The sequence below is a fragment of the Schistocerca cancellata genome, chromosome 3 (genome assembly GCF_023864275.1).
Source record: "Schistocerca cancellata isolate TAMUIC-IGC-003103 chromosome 3, iqSchCanc2.1, whole genome shotgun sequence".
In the NCBI taxonomy this organism is placed as follows: Eukaryota; Metazoa; Arthropoda; class Insecta; order Orthoptera; family Acrididae; genus Schistocerca; species Schistocerca cancellata.
Window position 1 is genome coordinate 30917099 of NC_064628.1, and position 27043 is coordinate 30944141.

At 42.8% G+C, this 27043-nt stretch overlaps 1 protein-coding gene across 1 annotated transcript in view; it reads left to right on the forward strand.

Annotated features, from left to right (window-relative positions):
- Nucleotides 1-325: 325 nt before the first annotated feature.
- LOC126175588 (cytochrome P450 4C1-like) overlaps nucleotides 326-27043 on the forward strand; it is a 94588-nt gene continuing 67870 nt past the window's right edge. Inside the window, exon 1 of the mRNA XM_049922449.1 lies at nucleotides 326-531. Coding sequence (XP_049778406.1) covers nucleotides 326-531 — 206 coding nt within the window. The remainder of the gene's footprint in view (nucleotides 532-27043) is intronic.

Below are 27043 nucleotides of genomic sequence, written 5' to 3' on the forward strand. Positions count from 1 at the left end.
GTTGCAGACTGTAGCGCCTAGAACCGCTCGGCCACAACGGCCGGCTAGAAGTAGACGGTGATTCCCTGAGTAGCGAAGCAGCTTATCGCTGTAAACACAACGGGACGGTAAACACCGCTGCCTGCCTTCCTTCGCTTCACCAAATCAACATTGACTCATACCCTGCTGACCTCTGGCCGTGTTTTCGTGTACACGGAAACAGAAGGCCAGAGGGAGAGTTTCCGGACTGGCGCCACCGTGTCTGGCTGTGGACGCCGGGTAACGCATATATTGGGGCACCGGCGCGGACCTCGCTCACACGCGGTGACTGACTTCGCGCACGGAGATGTGGACGCAGCTGCTGACTGGCGCGGCGTGGGCGGCGGTTTGGGTGGCGGGCGTGCTGTGGTGGTTGTGGGCGGCGCGCGCCCGCACCTCGGCGCCGGGTCCAGCCACGCTGCCGTTGCTAGGCAACCTCATGCTCTTCCGCAAACTTCCCGTGCTCGTACAACAGCTGAAGGACATGCACGCGCAGTACGGAGACGTCTTCAGGTGCGTTACTTGTCTCATTGTCCAGTGAGGTGACAAAAGTCATGGGATACCTCGTGTCGGACCACCTTCGTCCGGCGTAGTGCACCAACTCTACACGGCATAAACTCGACATGTCGTCAAGTCCGCGGGTCAATTCTAGTGTCCGATACCACCCGTCGGCTTTGACCAATGACTTAATGTGTGATGTTATTTTGTTTGTGCCGCAGATTGCTGTCGATGAACATTAAATGATTTCTCTGGACTTCCTCGTTACGCGCATATATTTAAAATTCGACGTAATTTCTTTTGTTTTCATCTCGTAATTTGTTTTCGGCGTCTTTTGTTAATGAAAGTAGTCGTGATTTATAAGGTATTGATTTCTGACGCTGTTCGTTATGGATGAGTCAGTTGTTTTTACTGTGAAAATTCTGCTTCAGAAAATGAGTGACCGTAAATCAACTATAAAATTCTTGCAATAATTGGGCGTAATTGCTGAATTTTGCAAGTACAGTGTCTGTGGAAATTATATGGTTTTGACGAAGGTTGCGTCGTCACGAACTTCCGACGAATTCAAGCGGAGGTGCAGAAAAAGTAACATATGGAGAACCATACGCAGGGGGACGTGGTTCGAAAGATCGAGGCTGAATTGAGCAGTAATTGTCACGCTAACCTATTATTTTTGCTGTGAATATTCTTGAAAATCTGTCGTGCACGAAGCAGGGGTTTCGTGTGGTACTGTAGTCGACTGGTTCTCGTTGTGTAGAGAAGTCTGCGGGGAATTTATAAAGTATAAGGGGGTCATTGAGGGGGCCAGGGTTTATAGTTGAAGTAGATGAGTCACATTTTGGAGAGAGAAAGTACGAAAGGGGGCACGAGCTTGTTGGGGTTTGGGTTTTTGGAGGAAATTATGCTGATGTTGTATTTAGGGTTGTACCAAATCGGACAAAGGAAGTCTTCTCATCTTTAATAGAAGAATATGTTGATGAAGGTTCTGTAGTCATGTCGGACGGGTTTGCTTCGTACATGGGGTTGGGTGAAAGGGGTTGTCATCATTTGGTCATGAATCACAACATTGAGTTTAAGGATTATAAGACGGGGGCATGCACTAATACTATTGAGAGGTATTGGGGGGCTGTAAAATCTGTTATCGGGCGAGGAAAGAGGATTTCTGTGTTGCAAGGCCATTTAGATGAATACTGTTGGAGGAACAGTATTCCTAAGGGTTATTGCTTATTTCTTACATTAATGAAAGCAGTCAGCAAAATGGAGAAGCCTCGTTTTGTTAGTTAGGTGTTGCTAGGTCTGATACTTTTTTCTTGTTTTACGTTGCGTTTTTTTATGTTACTATATTGTGCCAGTGCTACCTTTATGGTTTCTCTGGAGGGAGGGTTTCCTGTCGTTTTACCATTTTCTATTGAAAATGGTGTGCCGAGGGGTATTGCTGTGTCTTTGCCGGAGAGTTTATGTTATTGACTCGTGGCCGTCGGCCTCTGCGTTGTCCGTGCTGAGAGGTAATGCCTGAAATGTGGTATCCCCGCACACTCTTGACACTGTGTACCTCGGAATGTTGAATTTCCTAATGATTTCCGAAACGGAATGTTCCATGCGCCCAACTACAAGTCCGCATTCTGTTGATTCCCGTCGTAGGACAATAATCACGTCGCGAACCTTTTCACATGTATCACTTGAGTACAAACGGCAACTCCTCTAATGAACTGTGGCCGAGCGGTTCTAGGCGCTTCAGTCCGGAACCGCGCTGCTGCTGCGGTCGCAGGTTCGAATCCTGCCTCGCGCATGGCTGTGTGTGCTGTCCTTAGGTTAGTTAGGTTTAAGTAGTTCTAAGTCTAGGGGACTGATGACCTCAGATGTTAAGTCGCATAGTGCTTAGAGCCATTTGAACCATTTTGAATCTAATGAACTGCATTTTTATACCTTGTGTACGCGACACTACCGTCATATGTATATGTGCATATCGCTATACCATGACTTTTGTCACCTTGGTGTGTAGTACACATTTCCTCATTCCTTTGTGCCTCAGAATATATCCTATCAACCGATCTCTTCTTTTAGTCAAGCTGTGCCATAAATTTCTTTCTTCTTTAGTTCGATTCAGTACCTCTTCAGTAGTTATTCGATTACGCCATCTAATAGTACACATTCTACTGTAGCAGCCGAATCTACGAGTCACAGTTGGAATCGATCAACTCATACAAATACATGGTTGTAATACTTTGTAGGGATATAAAATGGAATGATCACATAGGCTCAGGCGTAGTTAAGGCAGGTAGCAGATTTGGAAATACGGAAGCGTCCGATCCCACCCGTCTGCTTTGACCCATGACGTCACAAATATGGCGGAAACAAAAACAAACACACACACTTTCCACAAGAAGCCTAATGACACTAACGGGACAAGCGCGGGAAATGGGGTGTTTTGGGTGGGGGGCAAACTAAATATAAACAAATTTAGACGCCTTGCGTAGCTACAACGTGTAAGTGAAGACAGCCATGCATGAATACCCACCCACCTCCCCATGGGTCGTAACTCCTGCAACCCATAGAAGATAAAGATGCTTCAGTAGCTGATTAGTGTTTTTTGTCTTTTTTAAAAAAATCTCACGGGATAGAACGAACAGATCAGAAAGATAAATATAATAAACGAAAACAGAAATTCGAGGAAACAGATAATTAAAATAAGTAATAAGTGTTTTTAAATTTAAAAAGAAGTCTCACGAGATGGAACGAACAGATCAGAAAAGTAAATAAAATAAAACAGAACTGGAGACAGCCACACTCAAACCAAACTCCGCGCCGTCATGACGTCACACACAACACCCTTACGTCACGGGTCAAAGCAGACGCGTGGGATCGGACGCTTCTGTCGACCCGCAGATTTTGATTTATTGGTGGAATACTAGGAAAATACTATCAGTCTACAAAGATAGTTGCTTACTTATCATTTGTTGTGACAAGGCTGAGAAACATGATAAATATCTCGAAAGTAATGGAAGGTTTCTTGCAACGACTTATGTCCATTTTATTTTTTATTTTGCTTAATACGACGTTTCGGCTTTGTAGCCATTCTCAAGTAAAATCTTTAATCTGTTAACTTCATTTGTTTTGGGTTACAGCTATTTTCAGAGACAGTCCGTGCTTGTCCAGCCTTAGAACTGTAGCGATAATATTCGATATAGTGTAAACAATAAAATATATATATATGGAACCGCGCTACCGCTACGTCGCAGGTTCGAATCCTGCTTCGGGCATGGATGTGTGTGATGTCCTTAGGTTAGTTAGGTTTAAGTAGTTCTAAGTTCGATGGGACTGATAACCTCAGAAGTTAAACCCCATAGTGCTCAGAGCCATCTGAACCACTATAATGCGGGACAATAAGTTGCGAATGTGGGTCTCACGGGAGGCGTACCAGAAATAAGTCCCTGCAGTGTCCTCGGTGACTCAGATGGATAGAGCGTCTACCGTGTAAGCAGGAGATCCCGGGTTCGAGTCCCGGTTGGTGCACAGATTTTCAACTGTCCATGTTGACTTATATCAACGCCTGTGTGCAACTAAGGGTGTTCATTTCATTGTAATTTATGCAATTTGCTATTATGAGGCAGCGCTCAACTGAGTGCAGCGGCACCTCGGCGCCATGAGGTGCGACTGCGCACAGTGGTACGCAAATAAATATTAAATAGAAATAAATAAATCTCTGCAAGAAACGTATTTCTTCCAAAAAGCTTACAAATCACTCGTGCGACCCATCTGTAAGTAGGCTGTTTATGTTTTCTTATCGGCAACATTACGTAGCGCTCGGTATGAAAATCACTGGCTGTGCTGTGTGCAGTCTGTGGCTAGTTTGCATTGTTGGAGTACAGAATGGATGGCATGAACTGCTATATATATTATGATTATTAAGGTAAATGCATTGTTTGTTCTCTATTAAAATCTTTAATTCGCTAACTATGCTTATCAGTAGTTAGTGCCTTCTGTGGTTTGAATCTTTTATTTAGCTGGCAGTAGTGGCGCTCGCTGTATTGCAGTAGTTCGAGTAACGAAGGTTTTTGTGAGGTAAGTGATTTGTGAAAGGTACAGGTTAATGTTAGTCAGGGCCATTCCTTTGTAGGGATTTCTGAAAGTCTCATTGCGTAGCGCTAAAAATATTGTGTGTCAGTTTAAGCACGGTCTTGTATAATTTGTTCTAAGGGGACGTTACACATCTAGAACCGACTTTAAATCATAACTGTCAAAATATCCTAAGACTCCTTACGTATCGGTCTCGCAGGGATCTTGAGGGAGATTAGATTAATTACAGAGCGCACAGAGGCTTTCAACCAGCCATTTTCCCGCGCTCCATACGTGAATGGAATGAGAAGCAGCCCTAACAGGTACAATGGGACGTACTGTACACAATGATTTGCGGAGTATGGATGCAGATGTAGTTATAGATTTCAAAACCTTCTTTTCCTTTCTTGTCTGAACTGCATATCCTTGACGTTTCACTTCCATACGGGACTGCACTACAGGCAAATCTACATCTACATGATCACTCTGCAATTCACTGTTAAGTGTTTGGCAGAGGGATCGTGGAACTACTTTCAGGCTGTTTCGCTATCGCCTCATCCTCAGTCAGAGCGTGGAAAAAGTGAACACTTAAATCTTTCCCTACCTGCTCTGATTTCGCCATAATGGTGGCGGTCTTATCTCCCGGTGTAGGTGCAAATATTTTCGCACTCGTAAGATCTCACCACAACTAGAAACATTTGTTTCAATTTGAAATTGTTTGATGCCCGCCGCAAGTAGATCAGAAGAGTACGGACTAGCGAAGTATAGGCAGTCTCTTTAAGAATTTGTCGCATGTCCTAAGTGTTCTGCCAATGAAACGCAGTCTCTGCTTCGCTTTCCACGCAACGCTTTCTGGTGTTGGCTCAGTTTAAATTATTCGTAATTGTAATCCTTAGGTATTAAGTTGAATCAACAGCTACTCAATTTGATTTATTGTGAACGAAATTTAACGGTTTTTTCAGTACTCAGGGGGAGGACCTTACACTTTTTGTTTAAGCTCAACTGCCTATTTTCGCACTATATAAACAGCTTGTCTACATCATTTTGCAATTAGTCTTGACCTTCTGATGAGGGCTGTTTATATCTTCAAGGTCGTTTATGCTGTACAGATTGGGAACAGCAGAGGGCCTACAACGCTTCCTCGTGGAACCTCAGATATCACTTCTGTTTCACTCCATTACTCCCGGTCAGTTATTACGAACTGTGAATTTTGACAGGAAATCACGAATCGAGTCGCGCAACTGCGATGATATTCGATAGTCGCGCAATCTGTTTAGGCGCCGCTTGTGATGAACGTTATCAAAAATAGAACTGTCGGATCAATTTGAGATCCCCTATCAATATGACTGATTACTTCGTGTGAATAAATTCAGTTGTGTTTCTCAAAAATATTTCCTGAGGCCGTGATGGTCGACGGATTTCATAACGTAAAAACATAGACATGTTCCAAAATTACCTGCAAATCGACATCAGTGAATGGGCCTTTGATTCAGCGGATTAGTCTATTTCCTTTCTTGTGTAATGATGGGACCGGTGCAACTTTCCAGTCTCTAGTTGCAGATCTTTCGTCTAGCGAGCGGTTAAGCAGTATCCAGTCACATTAAGGCGACATAAATTATTGAACTTTGTTACCCACTATCTTGGAAACTTTTTAAGACACCAACTTACAATTTTCCTTAATCATTGAATGAACCTTTCTAGATACAGTAAACTAGAATTATTACTAAAATAGTAGAACCTTAAGTCTTTTCATAATTCACACCAGTAAAAGTTACTACAGCATCAGACACTGCTGTCCGTAGCTCGTGGTCGTGCGGTAGCGTTTTCGCTTCCCGCGCCCGGGTTCCCGGGTTCGATTCCCGGCGGGGTCAGGGATTTTCTCTGCTTCGTGATGACTGGGTGTTATGTAATGTCCTTAGGTTAGTTAGGTTTAAGTAGTTCTAAGTTCTAGGGGACTGATGACCATAGATGTTAAGTCCCATAGTGCTCAGAGCCATTTGAACCATTTTTAGCCAGACACTCTAACTTTAGAGTCATAACGCCAACAAATACATTTTTAGGCACACGGCACAACACAAAGTTATTGAAGGACTCATTCACATTCTGGGTCTTCCCATGGTTCAAATGGCTCTGAGCACTATGGGACTCAACATCTTAGGTCATAAGTCCCCTAGAACTTAGAACTACTTAAACCTAACTAACCTAAGGACACCACACACACCCATGCCCGAGGCAGGATTCGAACCTGCGACCGTAGCAGTCCCGCGGTTCCGGACTGCAGCGCCAGAACCGCTAGACCACCGCGGCCGGCGGTCTTCCCATGTAAACACTTCTTTAGTAGCTCAGGATTTGCCAAATCTCTGTAAATAGGTTTGATTGCCTCCATTACTGCCAAAGGAAGAGAATGTTTATGTGTACATTCATGCAGGGTGCCAGAAAATTCAGCTTGCCTATATTTACACCAAGTGTTACTGGAGGTGGACACAGAGCATGACATGGCTTCCTTCACTACTAGCACACCTATTTTCAAGTACTTCAGAAGAAAATGCAGGTCTCACATATGTTACCCGCAAATCTGCATTTCTTGAAGTTACTTTTACGCTTAGTCATTTTATTTACATATAAAAAGCAGTAGAAGTCAGCTTACTACAAAAATAGCCGATAATCACACTACTTTCATCGAAAGCTAGTATCAGAAACAAAGAACTTATTTGTTTATTCGTAATGCCAACTTCTGAGACGTAGCAGTAGGCACAAAACAAAGCAATTCACAGCCTTCTAGACTGTGTAGATCCCAAGATATGACTGCTCAACTGTGACAGTGTATGCGTAGCCGCGAAATTTGAGTCGCACGTCAAAATTCAAAATATTATTTGAATGTCTCGCAATTGCCTGATTTTATTGTATTATATATCAAAACGTTCAGGAAAGTTCAAAGTACATTATGGAGTAAAACACTGAAAATGTCAAATTTCAACGAATTTCACGTACAATGTCCTCTTAACGTGGCCACCTGTCAAAAGCCTGCGTAACCACTTTTTGCAGTACGGACTGTTGCGAGACGTGCAGGAAGAGTGGATGAGGATCTGGAACGTACTGCCATTGATGCCGATTCCAATGACGTAGCCAGCTGTGTTACGTTTCTCGATTGAAGATCCGTGGCGCGAACAGCTTCATCGATTTAGTCGGGGTGTTTGGCGGCCGGGGGAGTACAGTAAATTTATTCTGGTGCTCTTTGAACAACGCAAATACACTGTGAGCTGTGCGACGCGTTACATTGTCCTACTGTGAGATGCCGTCGCCCCGAGGGAAAACAAACAGCATGTAGGGGTGAAAAGAGTTCCAAAGGATAGGTGCATACTTGCGTTGATCATTGCGCCTTCCGGAATGACGAGGTCACCCAGGGGATGCCGCGAAAACGGTCCCCGTACCATTACGCTGCCTGCATCCTTCCGACTATTGTTACAGAGTGTTTGCTTTCGGGGTTTCACGCCGTCCGCGCATAAAGCGTGATTCGACTGAAAAGGCGACCTGTTGCCACTCAGTGGACGTCCAGATGCATTATAGGCGTGGGAACTCCAGCCTCCGTCGCCGATGAATAGCAGTTAGCATGAGTGCATTAGGTGGGGGGGGGGGGGGCGGGAGGGGGGGGCTGCTGCACGGGCCCATACACGGCAGTGTTCGCTGAACGGTCGTTTAGGAGACCCTGTTGGCAGCCCCTTGGTTCATCTTGAAACGTCCCCTTAGAACAATTTATACAAGACTATGCTTAAACTGACACACAATATTTTTAGCGCAACGCAATCTATCAAAGATCCCTGCAAAAGAATGGCCCTGAGTAACATTAAACTATACCTTTCAGAAATCACTTACCTCACAAAAATCTTCATTACTCGAACTACTGCAATACAGCGAGCGCCACTACTGCCAGCTAAATAAAAGATTCAAACTACGGAAGGCACTAACTACTGATAGGGATAGTTAGCAAATGAAAGATATTAATAGAGAACAAACAATGTATTTACCTTAATAGTCATAATATATATAGCAGTTCATGACAAATTACAAAACTCCGCCATCTCTCTCCTCACATCCACCACTGCTGGCGGCTCACCTCCAACTGCGCAACGCTACGCGCTGTTCACATCCAGCTGCCCAACACTACAATGGCAGACAACAATGCAAACTAGCCACAGACTGCACACAGCACAGCCAGTGATTTTCATATAGAGAGCGCTACATGACGGCGGCGTTACCAATATAAGAACCTAAACCTAAACAGCCTACTTACAATCTGCGCGGTCAGTTGCTCAACAAGTACACTTTTGTTCGCCCTTACGTATCACCGCATTGATTTTATCCATACTGGATGATAGGTCGCGGTTGTGAATGTCAATGTTAAAAAATATATCGGCTCAACCACTTGTTTATAATGTAAAACTGAGATTGACGCGTTTCGGAAGTCAAGCTTCCATCATCAGAATAATAAAAAGTAAAAGAACCTGTTAAAACTCGCTAAAATGGAACATGCACCAGGCACAATAAAATTGATAATAAAATTAAAACATCGTGGCTGCTTCCCTTGTTGCAGCCGTGTCTTTCAAGACGCATCTCCACATAGTCGTCAAAATATAATAATTCTAAAATGGTGTCGCCTATGGTGTTCAACATCTAACCACATGGCTCTCTCCTCTAGCTGTAGCCACGCATATTTGGGAAACGGGACACCCCATGTTGGGAATTGATCAGGATCTCGTTATTCTACATAGACAGGACAAAGGCAAAAAGCTGGATCTACTAGAACAGCTGGGAATTACGATACATAGCGTGGATAATCAGAACACAGTGAATGAACAGCTAACTGGTGATACAAATAACTTTTTAAAACATTTCACTGGTTTATTATAGTAACTACATTTTTAGCAATTTGCCGGATACCATCATTTCATCAAGTCCTTGGAACATGTATAAGTTATCTGTTTGTATAGACACCTCTGTGACTTCCTTGTATACTTGCGCGTGAGCTCACTCGCGTTTCAGTGTCGCTACGTGGCTACGTGGTGTGTGGTATCAACGAAGACGCACGGGCAGTTTACGACGATAGAGCAGAGAGCCATGTGGTTAGATGTTGAACACCATAGGCGACACCATTTTAGAGTTTTTATATTTTGACGACTATGTGGAGACTTATCTTAGAACAAAGATTAAGGAAAGGCAAACCTACGTTTCTAGCATTTGTAGACTTAGAGAAAGCTTTTGACAATGTTGACTGGAATACTCTCTTTCAAATTCTAAAGGTGGCAGGGGTAAAATACAGGGAGCGAAAGGCTATTTACAATTTGTACACAAACCAGATGGCAGTTATAAGAGTCGAGGGACATGAAAGGGAAGCAGTGGTTGGGAAGGGAGTAAGACAGGGTTGTAGCCTCTCCCCGATGTTATTCAATCTGTATATTGAGCAAGCAGTAAAGGAAACAAAGGAAAAATTCGGAGTAGGTATTAAAATCCATGGAGAAGAAATAAAAACGTTGAGGTTCGCCGATGACATTGTAATTCTGTCAGAGACAGCAAAGGACTTGGAAGAGCAGTTGAACGGAATGGATGGTGTCTTGAAGGGAGGATATAAGATGAACATCAACAAAAGCAAAACGAGGATAATGGAATGTAGTCGAATTAAGTCGGGTGATGCTGAGGGAATTAGATTAGGAAATGAGACACTTAAAGTAGTAAAGGAGTTTTGCTATTTGGGGTGCAAAATAACTGATGATGGTCGAAGTAGAGAGGATATAAAATGTAGACTGGCAATGGCAAGGAAAGCGTTTCTGAAGAAGAGAAATTTGTTATCATCGAGTATAGATTTAAGTGTCAGGAAGTCATTTCTGAAAGTATTTGTATGGAGTGTAGCCATGTATGGAAGTGAAACATGGACGGTAAATAGTTTGGACAAGAAGAGAATAGAAGCTTTCGAAATGTGGTGCTACAGAAGAATGCTGAAGATTAGATGGGTAGATCACATAATTAATGAGGAAGTATTGAATAGGATTGGGGAGAAGAGAAGTTTGTGGCACAACTTGACCAGAAGAAGGTATCGGTTAGTAGGACATGTTCTGAGGCATCAAGGGATCACCAATTTAGTATTGGAGGGCAGCGTGGAGGGTAAAAATCGTAGGGGGAGACCAAGAGATGAATACACTAAGCAGATTCAGAAGTATGTAGGTAGAAGTAGGTACTGGGAGATGAAGAAGCTTGCACAGGATAGAGTAGCATGGAGAGCTGCATCAAACCAGTCTCAGGACTGAAGACCACAACAACATGTGGAGATGCACCTTGGAAGACACGGCTGCAACAAGCGAAGCAGCCACGATGTTTTAATTTTATTATCAATTTTATTGTGCCTGGTGCATGTTCCATTTGAGCGAGTTTTAACAGGTTCTTTTACTTTTTATTATTCTGATGATGGAAGCTTGACTTCCGAAACGCGTCAATCTTACTGTTTTACACTATAAACAAGTGGTTGAGCCGATATATTTTTTAACATCGTATCTCCGCAGTTGCCGTTCACCCCTGTCATCTATGGCCCGTGCTGCATCACAGTTACCTCAGCGCTAGTTTTGGACAGCACCGTTTTGCCATGCGCGGTATACTTTAACCACGGGGCTTGTGGCAGATTACAAACTTAACCGTTTCGGAAATGCATCCTCCCTTGGCACGAAAGCCAAAGATTGTGCCCTTTTGGACGTCAGATAAGCTCTTTGTTTCCGTATTACAACGACTGCTCTGTTTACCACTGCCCCTCCCCCAGTATGCTTTATATACCCTAGTGCTGCCACCTGCCGTCTATGGGTGGTTATTGCGTGTTGACGTCAAACAAAGGCGATGGTCACATTAAAGTGACTGGACCGCGTATACGATTGATGAAAATTGAGCATACTCCGAAAGGAACCTAATTGGTATAGAATTGGGTCCGCAGACTTACGTTTATCAAGTTGTTGCGGTACGCAGAGGAATATCTACTTCTAGATTACTCATGTTGGCAGCTGTTCTTGATTCCAATTCTGAAATATTGACCAATCTTCTCTGGTGAATGAGTTTCCCAAAACCATGTTTAGTTACTCCATGTTAGCGGCGCCGTTGTTGTTGGTAAAATTACCATTGCTATCACGCAGTGATAGTAAATAGCGTCGGTAAACTTTACATACGATCGGAACCTCTTCGAATTTTCTGCCGTATTTCGAGACTATTTTGTTGTGAAAACTATTAAAAGCAACTCGCACTAAATTCCGTGCTATGTTTAGAGCATCTTTGAATTATTGCCTAATTTGGAGATCATGTGTTCTTTTAAAAATGGCCTGCTTTTTCGTTGTTTCTGCAACAATGTCCTGAACTGTGTTGTGTACCATGGGGACCTATTCCATGTTCTATTATTTTACTTAGTAAGGAAATACAAATTTCTGTAAACACATCTTCAGAAAATACTTCCAAGCACATAAATGTATAATCGATGTTAACAAAATTTTCAGAAACGAGTTTCTTGCTATTGCCAGTCTGCATTTTATATCCTCTACTTTGGCTATCGTCAGTTATTTTATTGCTCAAAACACTCATCTACTACTTTCAGTGTATCATTTCTTAATCTGATTCCCTCATCATCTCCTAATTTGACTTGATTACTTTCCGTTACCCTTCTTTTACTTTTCTTGATGTTCGACTTAACCTCTTCTCAAGAAGCTAAGCATCCTATTCGACTGATCTTTCAGCCGCGCGGGATTAGCCGAGCGGTCTTAGGCGCTGCAGTCCCGGACTGTGTGGCTGTTCCCGGCGGAGGTTCGAGTCCTCCCTCGGGCATGGGTGCGTGTGTTTGTCCTTAGGATAATTTAGGTTAAGTAGTGCGTAAGCTTAGGTACTGATGACCTTAGCAGTTAAGTCCTATAAGATTTCACACACATTTGAACATGTTTTCGACTGATCTTTCAAGTCCTTTATCTGACTTAATTTACTATGCAATCAGGTAACCTCAAAGTTTTTGTTTTAAACCCGTACTCCCAATAGATTCTTATCATTAACAATGATTTGTAATATTATCTTGGAATATATACATAGTAAAAACAAAAGATATTTCGCCCATTAAGCACTGTTTGTCAAGGACTGTCATAATTATTTCTTCATGAAGGATAACATCATGAAGACTTCAACTGATAATTCACAATTTTGTATTGATAACACACAATTTCTGCGTTAGTCACTTATTTATTGCACCACTACGCATTTCGAAGGTTCATACCATCTTCAGGGGAAGAATTGTGTAGTTACATTCTTGGATTAGTGCAGAGACTAGAAGCCTTTCTCACAGTAGCGGCAAAGTACAAAACAGATTGTATTTCGTTCTTTGCTGGTGATTTTTATTTCAGAAGCAGAACTGCTAAAGCAATCAACATGAATTGGAAAAAATGGAAATGAAGTCCTATGCTGCTTTACAGAGCGTAAGGGAACGATGCGGGAGACCCGCACCGCCTTACTAGGCAAGGTCCTAATGGAGGTGGTTTGCCGTTGCCTTCCTCCGACCGTAATGGGGATGAATGATGATGATGAAGACGACACAACAACACCCAGTCATCTCGAGGCAGGAAAAACCCCTGACCCCGCCGGGAATCGAACCCGGGACCCCTTGCTCGGGAAGTGAGAACGCTACCGCGAGACCACGAGGGCGGATTAACATGAATTAGGCAAGAACCAAATGATTACCCGTACTGCTGTTCGTTGTATTCTCTCTTCACTGTACATGAAGTGTTACACTGTAACATTACACAGGGATGTTACACATGTTATATGACGCTACATTTACATTAAGTACATAGAGCCATCTTTGTTATCCAAGAAATCATTCAAGAAATATAGATACATGCCATATAAATAAAATTATAGTAGGTTGGTGCACAAGTTCGGAGCGTTTTTGTTTTTCATGTTGGTATTCCGGTTGCTGTGGGTTTATTTATGATTGTCATTTTTTATTTGTTGTTCACTGTTGGTATTTGAGTTTACATATTGTAATTTTGTCATTTGAACATAGTGAGTGGAGCTGTGGACGCTAGAAAATAGTGACAAGTGGAGAAGTCGGAACATTTCCGACTTGTTCTTCTGTTTGAGTTCAATAGAGGAGTGACAGCATCGCTTAAGTCTACGTGATTACTCTGCTATTTACAATAAAGTGCCTGGAAGCGGGTTCAATGAACCACCTTCCAGCTGTCTCTATCATTCCACTCTCGAAAAGCGCGCGGGAAAAAACGAGCACTTAAATTTTTCTGTTCGAGCCCTGATTTGTCTTATTTTATCGTGACGATCATTAGAACTATGTACGAGGGTAATCCCAAAACTAAGTTCTCCTATTTTTTAGAAGTACGTAGACCTGTTTATTTCTACAATAGTTTACATCAGTTTACAGCTTGAACATTTAGCTATTTTCCGACATAATCACAATTTCTGTCGATGCATTTTTGTACACGCTGTGGCAGTTTTTGTATACCCATGTCATCCCAGCTCGCCGCAATGCTGTTCAGAAAGTTATGAACCTCTTCTTTCACCTCGGCGTCGGAGCTGAATCGCTTTCGAACCAAATGTTCTTTTAACCTAGGGAACAGGTGATAGTCACTGGGCGCCAAGTCAGGACTATAGGGTGGGTAGGTGATATGTTCCACTGAAACTGTTGCAGGAGAGGAGAGAATGTGTACGCCCTTGCTCAACATTCCTCTTCTCCGGTTCTGAATTGCCCGTTTGAGTTTTTCCAGAGTCTCACAGTACCTGTCGGCGTTAATTGTGTTCCCAGCGATTGAGCTCCGAGGACGAGGTGAAAGAAGAGGTTCATAACTTTCTGAACAGCATGGCGGCGAGCTGGTATGACATGGGCATACAAAAACTGCCACAACGTCTACAAGAATGCATCAACAGGAATGGTGATTATGTCTAAAAATAGCTAAATGCAAGCTGTAAACTGATGTAAACCAGTGTAGAAATAAACAGGTCTATGCACTTATAAAAAACAGGAGACCTTACTTTTGGGATTACTCTCGTATGTGGGTGCCAACAGAATGTTTTCCCAATCGGAGGAGAAAACTGATGATGAAAATTTCATGAGAAGATCCCGTCGCAACGAAAAACGCCTTTGTTTTAATAATTGCCACTCCAATTCACGTATCACGTCTGTGGCACTATCTCCCCTATTTCGCGATAATACTAAACGAGCATCCCTTCTTTGAACTTTTTCAGTGTCATCGGAGGCAGCCAGAGACATTTGCGCCGTGTGTGGGGATAATGTCATTGTACAGAGCACGGCAAGATAATTGTTTTCTCGTTTTAGGAAGGGTCGTTCTGACACTAGTGACTCTCCATGTTCAGGAAGATCTTCGGAATTTGATGATGATGTTTTAAATGCATTAATCCACAGTGATCCATATCAGTGTACTCGAGAACTGGCAATTGTGATGAACTGTGATCATTACGCCATCATGCGATATTCGCAAACAATGAGGAAGGTTCAGAAATCTGGTTTACGGGTGTCGCATGTCCTAAGCTAAAATAATAAAATAGCAACGGGTGGCCACATGTGAATCTCTGCTTGCATGTCATCAGTTGGCTCGTGGACGACACCGACTATTCCTATCCTACACCGTGTCTTTATGCTAACATAAGGAAAAGTGAAAAGAAAGGAATTCTAGAGCCCAAACAAAGCAGCAACTGGTGGAGCAGCAACGGTGTGGTGTAGAACGAATTGCTTTTCCGAGGTTTAGCCGTCACTCATCATCATCATCTTGGACAGTTTCCAGCCACTGGCTGGGTCTGTCGAGAACACAAGCCTCTCCATCGTGTTCTGTCTTTCCACCATTCCCCCTCTTCCACCTTCGTCCAGTTCTCTCCTCTTCTCATCACACATTCCTTCACTCCCTTCACTCATCTATCCCTTGGTCTTCCTCTGGGCCTCTTCCCCTCCAGTTGCAGATCAAACATCCTCTTTGGAATTCTTCCCTCATCCATTCTCTTCATGTGTCCATACCACTGCAGTCTTGATTTTTCTATCCTGTCGTGTACTGGTTCCTCCTTTAGTCTTTCCCTCACATACACATTTCGCAATCTGTCTCATCTTGTTACACCCAACCTGCTCCTCTGGAACTTCATTTCACTAGCCTGTATTCTACTTTTGTCGCTTTTGTGCATTACCCATGTCTCACTTCCGTATGCCAATATGGGGACAAAGTAGGTTCGGTATATAATTCCCTTGGATTTCTGTGGCACCTCCTTGCTCCAAATAAGCCCCCTAATACATTTGTAGAACTGCCCTGCTTTTCTGCACCTTTCATTTATTTCCATTGCGTTTCCCCCCTTACTTTCAATCACGCTTCCCAGGTACTTGAAGTTCTCTACCACTTGTAGTTCTCTACCACTTGTAGTTTTTCCCCTCCACAAGTTATATCCACATTTCACCTATTCTTCTTTCTTGTTGTGACGATTATTTCACTTTTCTTTGCAGAGAAATGCATTCCATATTGTGCTGCCGTTGCCTCCCATGCATCTAACTGCTCTTGCACCTCCTTCTCGCAATTTCCCCATAACATCAGGTCATCGGCAAAAAGCACTGCTTTCATTTTATGATCTCCAATTGCATCTGATACTTGCTGTAGGATTTCATCCATAACAATAATAAACAATAAAGGCGAAAGTGCACTTCCCTGTCGCAGCCCATTTTCCAGCTTGAACCATGCAGTACGTTCCCTCCCCACTTTCACACAACTCTCACTTCCCTCATACATTTTTCTGACTTTTCGTGTTATCTCTTCATCTATCCCTTTTTGCGTTCAGCACATCCCAGAGCTTGTCCCTACAGATACTGTCATACGCCTTCTCAATATCCAAAAAGGCCATGATTAAGTCCTTCCCGTACTCATAGTGCCTCTCCTGCAGTTGCCTTACCGCAAATATGAGGTCCGTTGTTGATCTTCCCGGTCTGAAACCGTACTGCTCCTCTTGCAGTCTACCTTCAATACTGCTTCTTATTCTCTTCTCCAGGATCTTTTCATAGATTTTTCCACAGTGGCATAGCAGGGTGATTCCTCTGTAGTTCTCACATCTCCTTTTATCCCCTTTCTTGAAGGTCGGGACTATAATTCCTTTCTTCCAATCCTCAGGAATTCTGTTCTCCTTCCACACCACCCTCAGCACTCTGTATAGCCACTGGGTTCCTACTTCTTCTGCTGCTCGTATCATATCCATAGCCGTCACTGCTGATATTTATTGTCAATAATTGAGATGTCTTGCAGACGCACTCCAAGAACAATGACCATGAAGACTGTGTGAAGTGATGCTACTCCACGATAACTTCCGCCTGCATTCTGCTAGACTGACAATAAAAGCTGGACAGGTGTTGGGTGGGGAAGTCTTTCCGCACCCACCTTATTCATTGATCTTGCGCCCTCACATTTCCGCCTTTCCCGCTCTCTATCGAACAGCCTTCAAGGAACTTCCTTTCCGGATGAAAATGCGCTCCAAACATGGCCCTAAGAGTTCTTCGCCTGAAAACCATGTGATTTTTATAGTCGCGGAGTCGAAAACTTTTCCCATTGTTGGCAGACTGTTGTGAATACTGAAGGAGAATTCTAGAGTATTCTTGATGACTCAAGTCTCTGTTGTGTGAACTACCGTGAACTACTGTGTTTATTAAACTAAACGCTAAGAACTTATTCAGCAACCTAATACACTGAAGCGCCATAGAAACTGGTATAGGCATACGTATTTAAATACAGGGCTATTACAAATGATTGAAGCGATTTCATAAATTCACTGTAGCTCCATTCATTGACATATGGTCACGATACACTACAGATACGTAGAAAAACTCATAAAGTTTTGTTCGGCTTAAGCTGCACTTCAGGTTTCTGCCGCCAGAGCGCTCGAGAGCGCAGTGAGACAAAATGGCGACAGGAGCCGAGAAAGCGTATGTAGTGCTTGAAATGCACTCGCATCAGTCAGTCATAACGGTGCAACGACACTTCGGGACGAAGTTCAACAAAGATCCACCAACTGCTAACTCCATTCGGCGATGGTATGCGCAGTTTAAAGCTTGTGGATGCCTCTGTAAGGGGAAATCAACGGGTCGGCCTGCAGTGAGCGAAGAAACGGTTGAACGCGTGCGGGTAAGTTTCACGCGTAGCCCGCGGAAGTCGACGAATAAAGCAAGCAGGGAGCTAAACGTACCACAGCCGACGGTTTGGAAAATCTTACGGAAAAGGCTAAAGCAGAAGCCTTACCGTTTACAATTGCTACAAGCCCTGACACCTGATGACAAAGTCAAACGCTTTGAATTATCGGCGCGGTTGCAACAGCTCATGGAAGAGGATGCGTTCAGTGCGAAACTTGTTTTCAGTGATGAAGCAACATTTTTTCTTAATGGTGAAGTGAACAGACACAATGTGCGAATCTGGGCGGTAGAGAATCCTCACGCATTCCTGCAGCAAATTCGCAATTCACCAAAAGTTAACGTGTTTTGTGCAATCTCGCGGTTTAAAGTTTACGGCCCCTTTTTCTTCTGCGAAAAAAACGTTACAGGACACGTGTATCTGGACATGCTGGAAAATTGGCTCATGCCACAACTGGATACCGACAGCGCTGACTTCATCTTTCAACAGGATGGTGCTCCACCGCACTTCCATCATGATGTTCGGCATTTCTGAAACAGGAGATTGGATAACCGATGGATCGGTCGTGGTGGAGATCATGATCAGCAATTCATGTCATGGCCTCCACGCTCTCCCGACTTAACCCCATGCGATTTCTTTCTGTGGGATTATGTGAAAGATTCAGTGTTTAAACCTCCTCTACCAAGAAACGTGCCAGAACTGTGAGCTTGCATCAACGATGCTTTCGAACTCACTGATGGGGACATGCTGCGCCGAGTGTGGGAGGAACTTGATTATCGGCTTGATGTCTGCCGAATCACTAAAGGGGCACATATCGAACATTTGTGAATGCCTAAAAAAACTTTTTGAGTTATTGTATGTGTGCAAAGCATTGTGAAAATATCTCAAATAATAAAGTTATTGTAGAGCTGTGAAATCGCTTCAATCATTTGTAATAACCCTGTACAGAGATACGTAAACAGGCAGAATAAGGCACTGTGATCGGCAACGCCTATATGAGACAACAGCTTTCTGGCGCAGCTCTTAGATCGGTTACCGCTGCTACAATGGCTGATGATCAAGATTTGAGTGAGTTTCAATGTTGTGTTACAGTCAGCGCACGAGTGATGGGACACAGCATCTCCGAGGTACTCACGAAGCGGGGATTTTCCCGTACGACCATTTCACGAGTGTACCGTGAATATTAAGAATATGGTAAAACATCAAATCTCCGACTTCGCAGAGACCGGAAAAAGATCTTGCGAGAACGGGACCAATGACGTCTGAAGAGAATCGTTCAGCGTGTCAGAAGTGCAACCCTTCCGCCAATTGCTGCAGATTTCAATGCTGGACCATGTAACGGAACATATTAAAGGCTTTACTGTACCGAAGTATGCGATACCCTCCAAATTCAACCAGTTTGAGTATTTATGATTATAGAAAAGTTATTGTGTATGTTAACAATGATTGCATAACATGTTTGCATAAACAGTCAACCCATTAAATTATACTGAGTAACTGACCCACACAAAAGTTTATATCACTTGATCACTGATACAGCAAATGTCATCATGTAAAAACACTAAGTTCATCTTAAATAATTAATATGAAGTACGAAAAATAGTGGCCAACTTAGGTATTTTGAATCTCCTTAAATAAAAATCACCCAGTGAAACCTATTTGTTCAATAGGAGCGTTTTCACTCAGTATTCACGTAATCAATCCTATTTTAGACGAAAACCAATGTAATTCTTAATAATTCATGTTATTTACTTATTTATGCAAATTAGAGAAGTCAATTGACAAACTTCTAAAAAACGGCCTTTTTGTAACAAAGAATTATTCTGTCAAGTCAACAAATCTGTCTGTCATTTTAACAACATGTTAAATTATGTCACTCGATGCAAATTAATTACTTTTCTGCACAAATTATAACAACAGATGTACATGTGACTTGTAAACTATATCTCTTTTTAGTAGTTCTTTGACAATGTTATAAATACAAGCAGCAAGAACGGTCGTGAGGGAGTCGGAATGTCACTTGGGTAAAGTGTTTGTGTGTTATTGTTTGAGGTGGATAAACAATGCAAAGAACATGTAACGGAAGTACTACTTGGTGTTCAGTCATGGTCTTTGGTGGACAGTGGAATTAAGATGGCCACCAGAATAATAAATATTTGAAGTTTACATATTTGTTGGTTTCGCTCGTTCTTTATCATCAAAAGCACATAAAAACACGGGACCTCATGTTTTTAACCCTAGACAACCAGATGTAGAGCCAGCATCAGCATCGAGAGACAGCAGCGATCCAGCATGTAGCAGCGATTACTACAACACAATGCATTTTAATGGCGCCAACCTAACATCAAGTGCTAACAAGCTCCGTAAATGGGAGTGAAATAGTGCGATTATAGCAATTAGCAATATCTATGACCAGGCGACCATTACAGCCATCAACAAGTGTCAGCATACGAACCAGTCAACGAAACATCATCGATATGGGATTTCGGAGCATAAGGCCCACTCGTGTACACTTGATGACTGAACGACACAAGCTTTACGCCTCTCCTCGGCCCGTCAACACCGACATTGGACTGTTGATATATGGAAACATGTTGCCTGGTCGGACGAGTCTCGTTTCGAATTGTATCTAGAGGATAAGCGCGTAGGAATATGAAGAGAACCACATGAATCCATGGGCCCTGCATGTCAGCAGGAGACCTTTCAAGCTGGTAGAGACTCTGTAATGGTGTGGGGCACGTGCAGTTGGAGTGATGTGAGACACGACTCTGGCAGGTGACACGTATGTAAGCATCCTGTCTGATCACCTGCGTCCATTCACTTCCATTGTGCATCCCGACGGGCTTGGGAAATTCCAGTAGGACAATGCTACACGTCACACGTCCAGAATTGCTACAGAATGGCTCCAGGATCATTCTTCTGAGTTTAAACACTTCCGCTGGCCACACAAACTCCATTGTTAAGCATATCTGGGATGTCTTGCAGTGTACTGTACAGAAGAGATCTCCACTGCCTCGTACTCTTGCGTATTTATGGACAGCCTGCAGGATTCATGTGTCAGTTCCCTCCAGCACTACTTCAGACATTAGTCGAGTCCATATCACGTCATGTTTCGGCACTTCTGCGTACTCGCGGGGGCGATATTAGGCAGGTGTATCAGTTTCTTTGACTCCCCGATATATAAACATAGCAAAGCAATCAAACTCTGGCTCCTGCAATTTGAGTTCATTTACTCCAAGTTCATAATATATCATAATTTGCAATAAGCTAAGATTCGTTAACAATTTAATAAAATAATGTTGGATTTTTACTATATTGACTGAACTGTAGAGTACATTAAACAGCTAACCTCCAACAACTGCAACTACAGTTCTTATTCATGGTCGTGCTACGATCAGGTGACTTTCGTCGTTTTGACGCCACAGAATGTACTCATTGCATGTACAGGGTGTTTCAAAAATGACCGGTATATTTGAAACGGCAATAAAAACTAAACGAGCAGCGATAGAAGAACACCGTTTGTTGCAATATGCTTGGGACAACAGTACATTTTCAGGCGGACAAACTTTCGAAATTACAGTAGTTACAATTTTCAACAACAGATGGCGCTGCGGTCTGGGAAACTCTATAGTACGATATTTTCCACATATCCACCATGCGTAGCAATAATATGGCGTAGTCTCTGAATGAAATTACCCGAAACCTTTGACAACGTGTCTGGCGGAATGGCTTCACATGCAGATGAGATGTACTGCTTCAGCTGTTCAATTGTTTCTGGATTCTGGCGGTACACCTGGTCTTTCCAGTGTCCCCACAGAAAGAAGTCACAGGGGTTCATGTCTGGCGAATAGGGAGGCCAATCCACGCCGCCTCCTGTATGTTTCGGATAGCCCAAAGCAATCACACGATCATCGAAATATTCATTCAGGAAATTAAAGACGTCGGCCGTGCGATGTGGCCGGGCACCATCTTGCATAAACCACGAGGTGTTCGCAGTGTCGTCAAAGGCAGTTTGTACCGCCACAAATTCACGAAGAATGTCCAGATAGCGTGATGCAGTAATCGTTTCGGATCTGAAAAATGGGCCAATGATTCCTTTGGAAGAAATGGCGTCCCAGACCAGTACTTTTTGAGGAAGCAGGGACGATGGGACTGCAACATGGGGCTTTTCGGTTCCCCATATGCGCCAGTTCTGTTTATTGACGAAGCCATCAAGGTAAAAATAAGCTTCGTCAGTAAACCAAATGCTGCCCACATGCATATCGCCATCATCAATCCTGTGCACTATATCGTTAGCGAATGTCTCTCGCGCAGCAATGGTAGCGGCGCTGAGGGGTTGCCGCGTTTGAATTTTGTACGGATAGAGGTGTAAACTCTGGCGCATGAGACGATACGTGGACGTTGGCGTCATTTGGACCGCAGCTGCAACACGGCGAACGGAAACCCGAGGCCGCTGTCGGATCACCTGCTGCACTAGCTGCGCGTTGCCCTCTGTGGTTGCCGTACGCGGTCGCCCTACCTTTCCAGCACGTTCATCCGTCACGTTCCCAGTCCGTTGAAATTTTTCAAACAGATCCTTTATTGTATCGCTTTTCGGTCCTTTGGTTACATTAAACCTCCGTTGAAAACTTCGTCTTGTTGCAACAACACTGTGTTCTAGGCGGTGGAATTCCAACACCAGAAAAATCCTCTGTTCTAAGGAATAAACCATGTTGTCTACAGCACACTTGCATGTTGTGAACAGCACACGCTTACAGCAGAAAGACGACGTACAGAATGGCGCACCCACAGACTGCGTTGTCTTCTATATCTTTCACATCACTTGCAGCGCCATCTGTTGTTGAAAATTGTAACTACTGTAATTTCGAAAGTTTGTCCGCCTGAAAATGTACTGTTGTCCCAAGCATATTGCAACAAACGGTGTATTGCTATCGCTGCTCGTTTAGTTTTGATTGCCATTTCAAATATACCGGTCATTTTTGAAACACCCTGTATATATGCTGTCTATTCGGCAAACAGGGATGTATCCAGTTATGCAAGGAAGACGACACAGGACGTTTTTGCCACATCTTTGTCTGCCAAATAGAACGCACATGTGCATACCTCAAGGAAGAAATGAAGACAAGAGATTCACATCCCTTCGATGATGAGGTCTTTACAGACAAAGCACAGGCTCAGGTTGGGGAAGCCATCTCGGCATTCGCCTTAAGCGTTTTATGGAAACCACGGACAACCTAAATCCGAATGGTCGGACTATGATTTGAACCGCCCTGAAGAGTCCAGCTCGCTAGCCACTGCGTCACTTCATCCTGTATGTAAGAATACAGAAGTCAAACTGCTGCTGGTGGAGCCACTGAAACTCTTAGTGCACTTTCACTCTCATGAAAGTTAGGTTCCTCATTTACATCAACAAATGATGGACTTCGACGGAAATTCGTAACGGCTGGAAACTAGCCAAAGTGATACATGCATTTAAGGAAGGAGATAGGAAGCACAATATGAATTGTAGGATCATTCCTCTACACAGCTCATGATACAAAATATTTTCGAACAGAGTAGTACAAAGACTTGCAGTACTTTTAGAAAATATCTTGTTAAAGTTGAAGGAGCAAACAGAGTTCTCGAAGGGTAGGTTCTGTTTAGACAACAAATTTGTTATCAGTCAAATAATTGAAAATGGGTAAAATTTGATACAGAAACATACATATTATTTATTGATTATGTGAAAGTGTTTGACAATGTAGACAGGAGAATGTGGTCAGGAATACTAGACTGAGGCATATCACATCAGTTTCAAAGAGTGATCTAGCAAAGGTACAGAGACTCTAGAATTTCCATTGCCGGAAAAAGGGATATTAAAGCAACAACAAATTTAGGTTTGTGACAAAGTTGTAGTTTGTCTCTGATACTTTATAATATTTGTTGATAATACGTTGGGACTATGGCTAAATAATTAGTTTTACATCGATAACTTTAACCAAAAGAATTATCTAATGACAACACCATTTGTTGACGGCCATCACCGTTTCGCTGACAGCGAAAGCAATCTTCAAACATCCATTTATAAATCAAATATCTGACAAGAGTTGTCTGTATGTACTAAGTACAAAATAAAGAAAAGTTCTTTGAAGTTGTTACCGAACATCTCGAAACCTACTTGACCGATTGATTTCAAATGCTCTGATGAACATTCAGACTGACATAGATTACACATTTTTTAAACACTAGTGTACTGGTTTTCTGCTAAAATTGAATGCAAGGAATGCTGTACTGTGCTGTAAAAATGTGCGATTTTGGTTTCTTTCTTGCGATATATATATATATATATATATATACACACAGAACACTTAACTGTTTTCTTTTTTTTCTCCCGCGGTCGGTTTTCCCACAAAACAGAAAATTTGTGTTTATGACTTATCACTTAATGATAACAATACTACTACGGAATGTGAATTTGTAGTAACGATAAACAAGACTATACGTCAGCGAGATTGGAGGAGGAAGAGGAAATGCACATAGAGAAGGCGGAGGAAAGGACATAGAAAGCGGTAAAGAGGAAATGAGCAGAAAGACGGGAAGAGGAGATGGAGAGAGGAGGGAGCAGAAGATGGACAGAGAGGGGGGGGGGAGAGAAGGAAATTAGGACGTATATTCAATCCCCAGGCATATTTACAAACTGTGAAGTTTGTAACTTCATAACATCGACTCAAAAACGTCAGTCCTCATTTTTTTCCGAATTCTGTCGTTCCTTAGTTGCTTCACCTCCATGAAAAGTTTTGGCTTTTAAAGTTCAAGATTCGTCCCCGAGCAAGACTATAATAAACGGCCAGAAGATAGAAAAAGATAATGAATTTCACTTATTGGGAAATACTATCTCCTTCACTAACGAAAAGACGTACCAAAAATGGTAAGATTCAGTGATATTAATGGGAGTATATGCAGAACACTGAAAAAATGGTGAGGAAAGAAACCGTAATGCAGTTCTACGAAACACTAAGAATATCATCAATGCTTCATTCCAGAGAGACTCTAACGACAACAGGTGGAAATGAGCGAAGAAGACAAGTCCCAGAGATGAGGTTTTTGACAAGTGAAGTTGGTTATAGACTGTCTGATATGATAGGGAGTACAATAGTTATACAACACAACAACTAAGAGTTAAAAGCATGAACGTACAGACCACGGACTATGGAAATAGCTGGAGATTTCACGTCACAAGAATGAATGAAGATAAAAATTTTAAAACAATAATGAATTATCAACCAGAAGGGAAAAGATCAACGGGTAAACTATATGACGCGGAGAGAAGAAAAGCAACAACAGACAAGAGGCACCGAAGGAGAGGACGTAACAGGAAAATGTCTAACTTGAAGAAGAAGAAGAAGAAGAAGAAGAACTAGTAAGTGTCTCGAGGGTTTTAAACACCACTCATCACAAATGGTCTTTGATCAAATGTGTGTCTATGGGATAGCGTCAGCTATGCAAGTGGGTTTGTGTTTTCGCCCCATAAAGATCACAGTACCAAGTGAATGATGGAAACTCGTCTAGTGAAAGAGGAGTTACATCTGGTGTTCCTCAAGGATGTGCAACAGGCCTTTTGCTCTCCTCAGTCTATATAAACGCTTTACGAGACTATCTGAGCAATCCTTACATTTTTTGCAACTAATATCTACATTCACCGTCCAGTGCAGACAATTAATTCCTAAATAATTTAGACAAAACACTGAATCTCTCTGGTCAGGAAAGCCTGTGAACATCAAATTATCAAAGCATAAATAGAAACTTGCAAACCTGGTACGAAAGCGTCGCCACCGTTATTAGTGCATTAGCAGCTAAATGTAGAAGCTGCAGCTCTATAGTTTAAAACAGGGCTGGCCAAGATTTCGGCTCACGGCCCTGCGTGCCGTCTGAACGCTTTGATGTGTGAGAGGGGGAAGCTGCGAACGCGCTGCATTTAAATGGCAACGCTATCGCACTGCTAATGACCTGGTTTTACATTCCTCGTATCTCGACAACATAGATCACAAACAAAACAAATTTTCAGTATTTGATTAATGTGATACACTGAAAACGTGATACCGTATTTATCTTGTACAAACTTTCTGCATACGGACAAACCCCGACAATTTCAGATTTTCGCACTCAAGTTACCATTTAATCGTGATTATGCAGTTGCATAATCGAACAAAAATCTTTCACGCAAAGTAATCGAGCGAAATACAGGGTTATTACAAATGATTGAAGCGATTTCACAGCTCTACAATAACTTTATTATTTGAGATATTTTCACAATGCTTTGCACACACATACAAAAACTCAAAGTTTTTTTAGGCATTCACAAATGTTCGATATGTGCCCCTTTAGTGATTCGGCAGACATCAAGCCGATAATAAAGTTCCTCCCACACTCGGCGCAGCATGTCCCCGTCAATGAGTTCGAAAGCATCGTTCATGTGAGCTCGCAGTTCTGGCACGTTTCTTCGTAGAGGAGGTTTAAACACTGAATCTTTCACATAACCCCACAGAAAGAAATCGCATGGGGCTAAGTCGGGAGAGCGTGGAGGCCATGACATGAATTGCTGATCATGATCTCCACCACGACCGATCCATCGGCTTTCCAATCTCCTGTTTAAGAAATGCCGAACATCATGATGGAAGTGCGGTGGAGCACCATCCTGTTGAAAGATGAAGTCGGCGCTGTCGGTCTCCAGTTGTGGCATGAGCCAATTTTCCGCGGGCTACGCGTGAAACTTACCCGCACGCGTTCAACCGTTTCTTCGCTCACTGCAGGCCGACCCGTTGATTTCCCCTTACAGAGACATCCAGAAGCTTTAAACTGCGCATACCATCGCCGAATGGAGTTAGCAGTTGGTGGATCTTTGTTGAACTTCGTCCTGAAGTGTCGTTGCACTGTTATGACTGACTGATGTGAGTGCATTTCAAGCACGACATACGCTTTCTCGGCTCCTGTCGCCATTTTGTCTCACTGCGCTCTCGAGCGCTCTGGCGGCAGAAACCTGAAGTGCGGCTTCAGCCGAACAAAACTTTATGAGTTTTTCTACGTATCTGTAGTGTGTCGTGACCATATGTCAATGAATGGAGCTACAGTGAATTTATGAAATCGCTTCAATCATTTGTAATAGCCCTGTATTGGAACACTTTTGCAACCTCATTAATGATATGTGGAAACCCTGCCTGAGGAAAGCTATTTAGAGGTACTGGACAATTTCGACGTAAAAGATTTTGCCATTAAAATGGGAATTACCTTGCATATCAGTCAGTTACATCTGC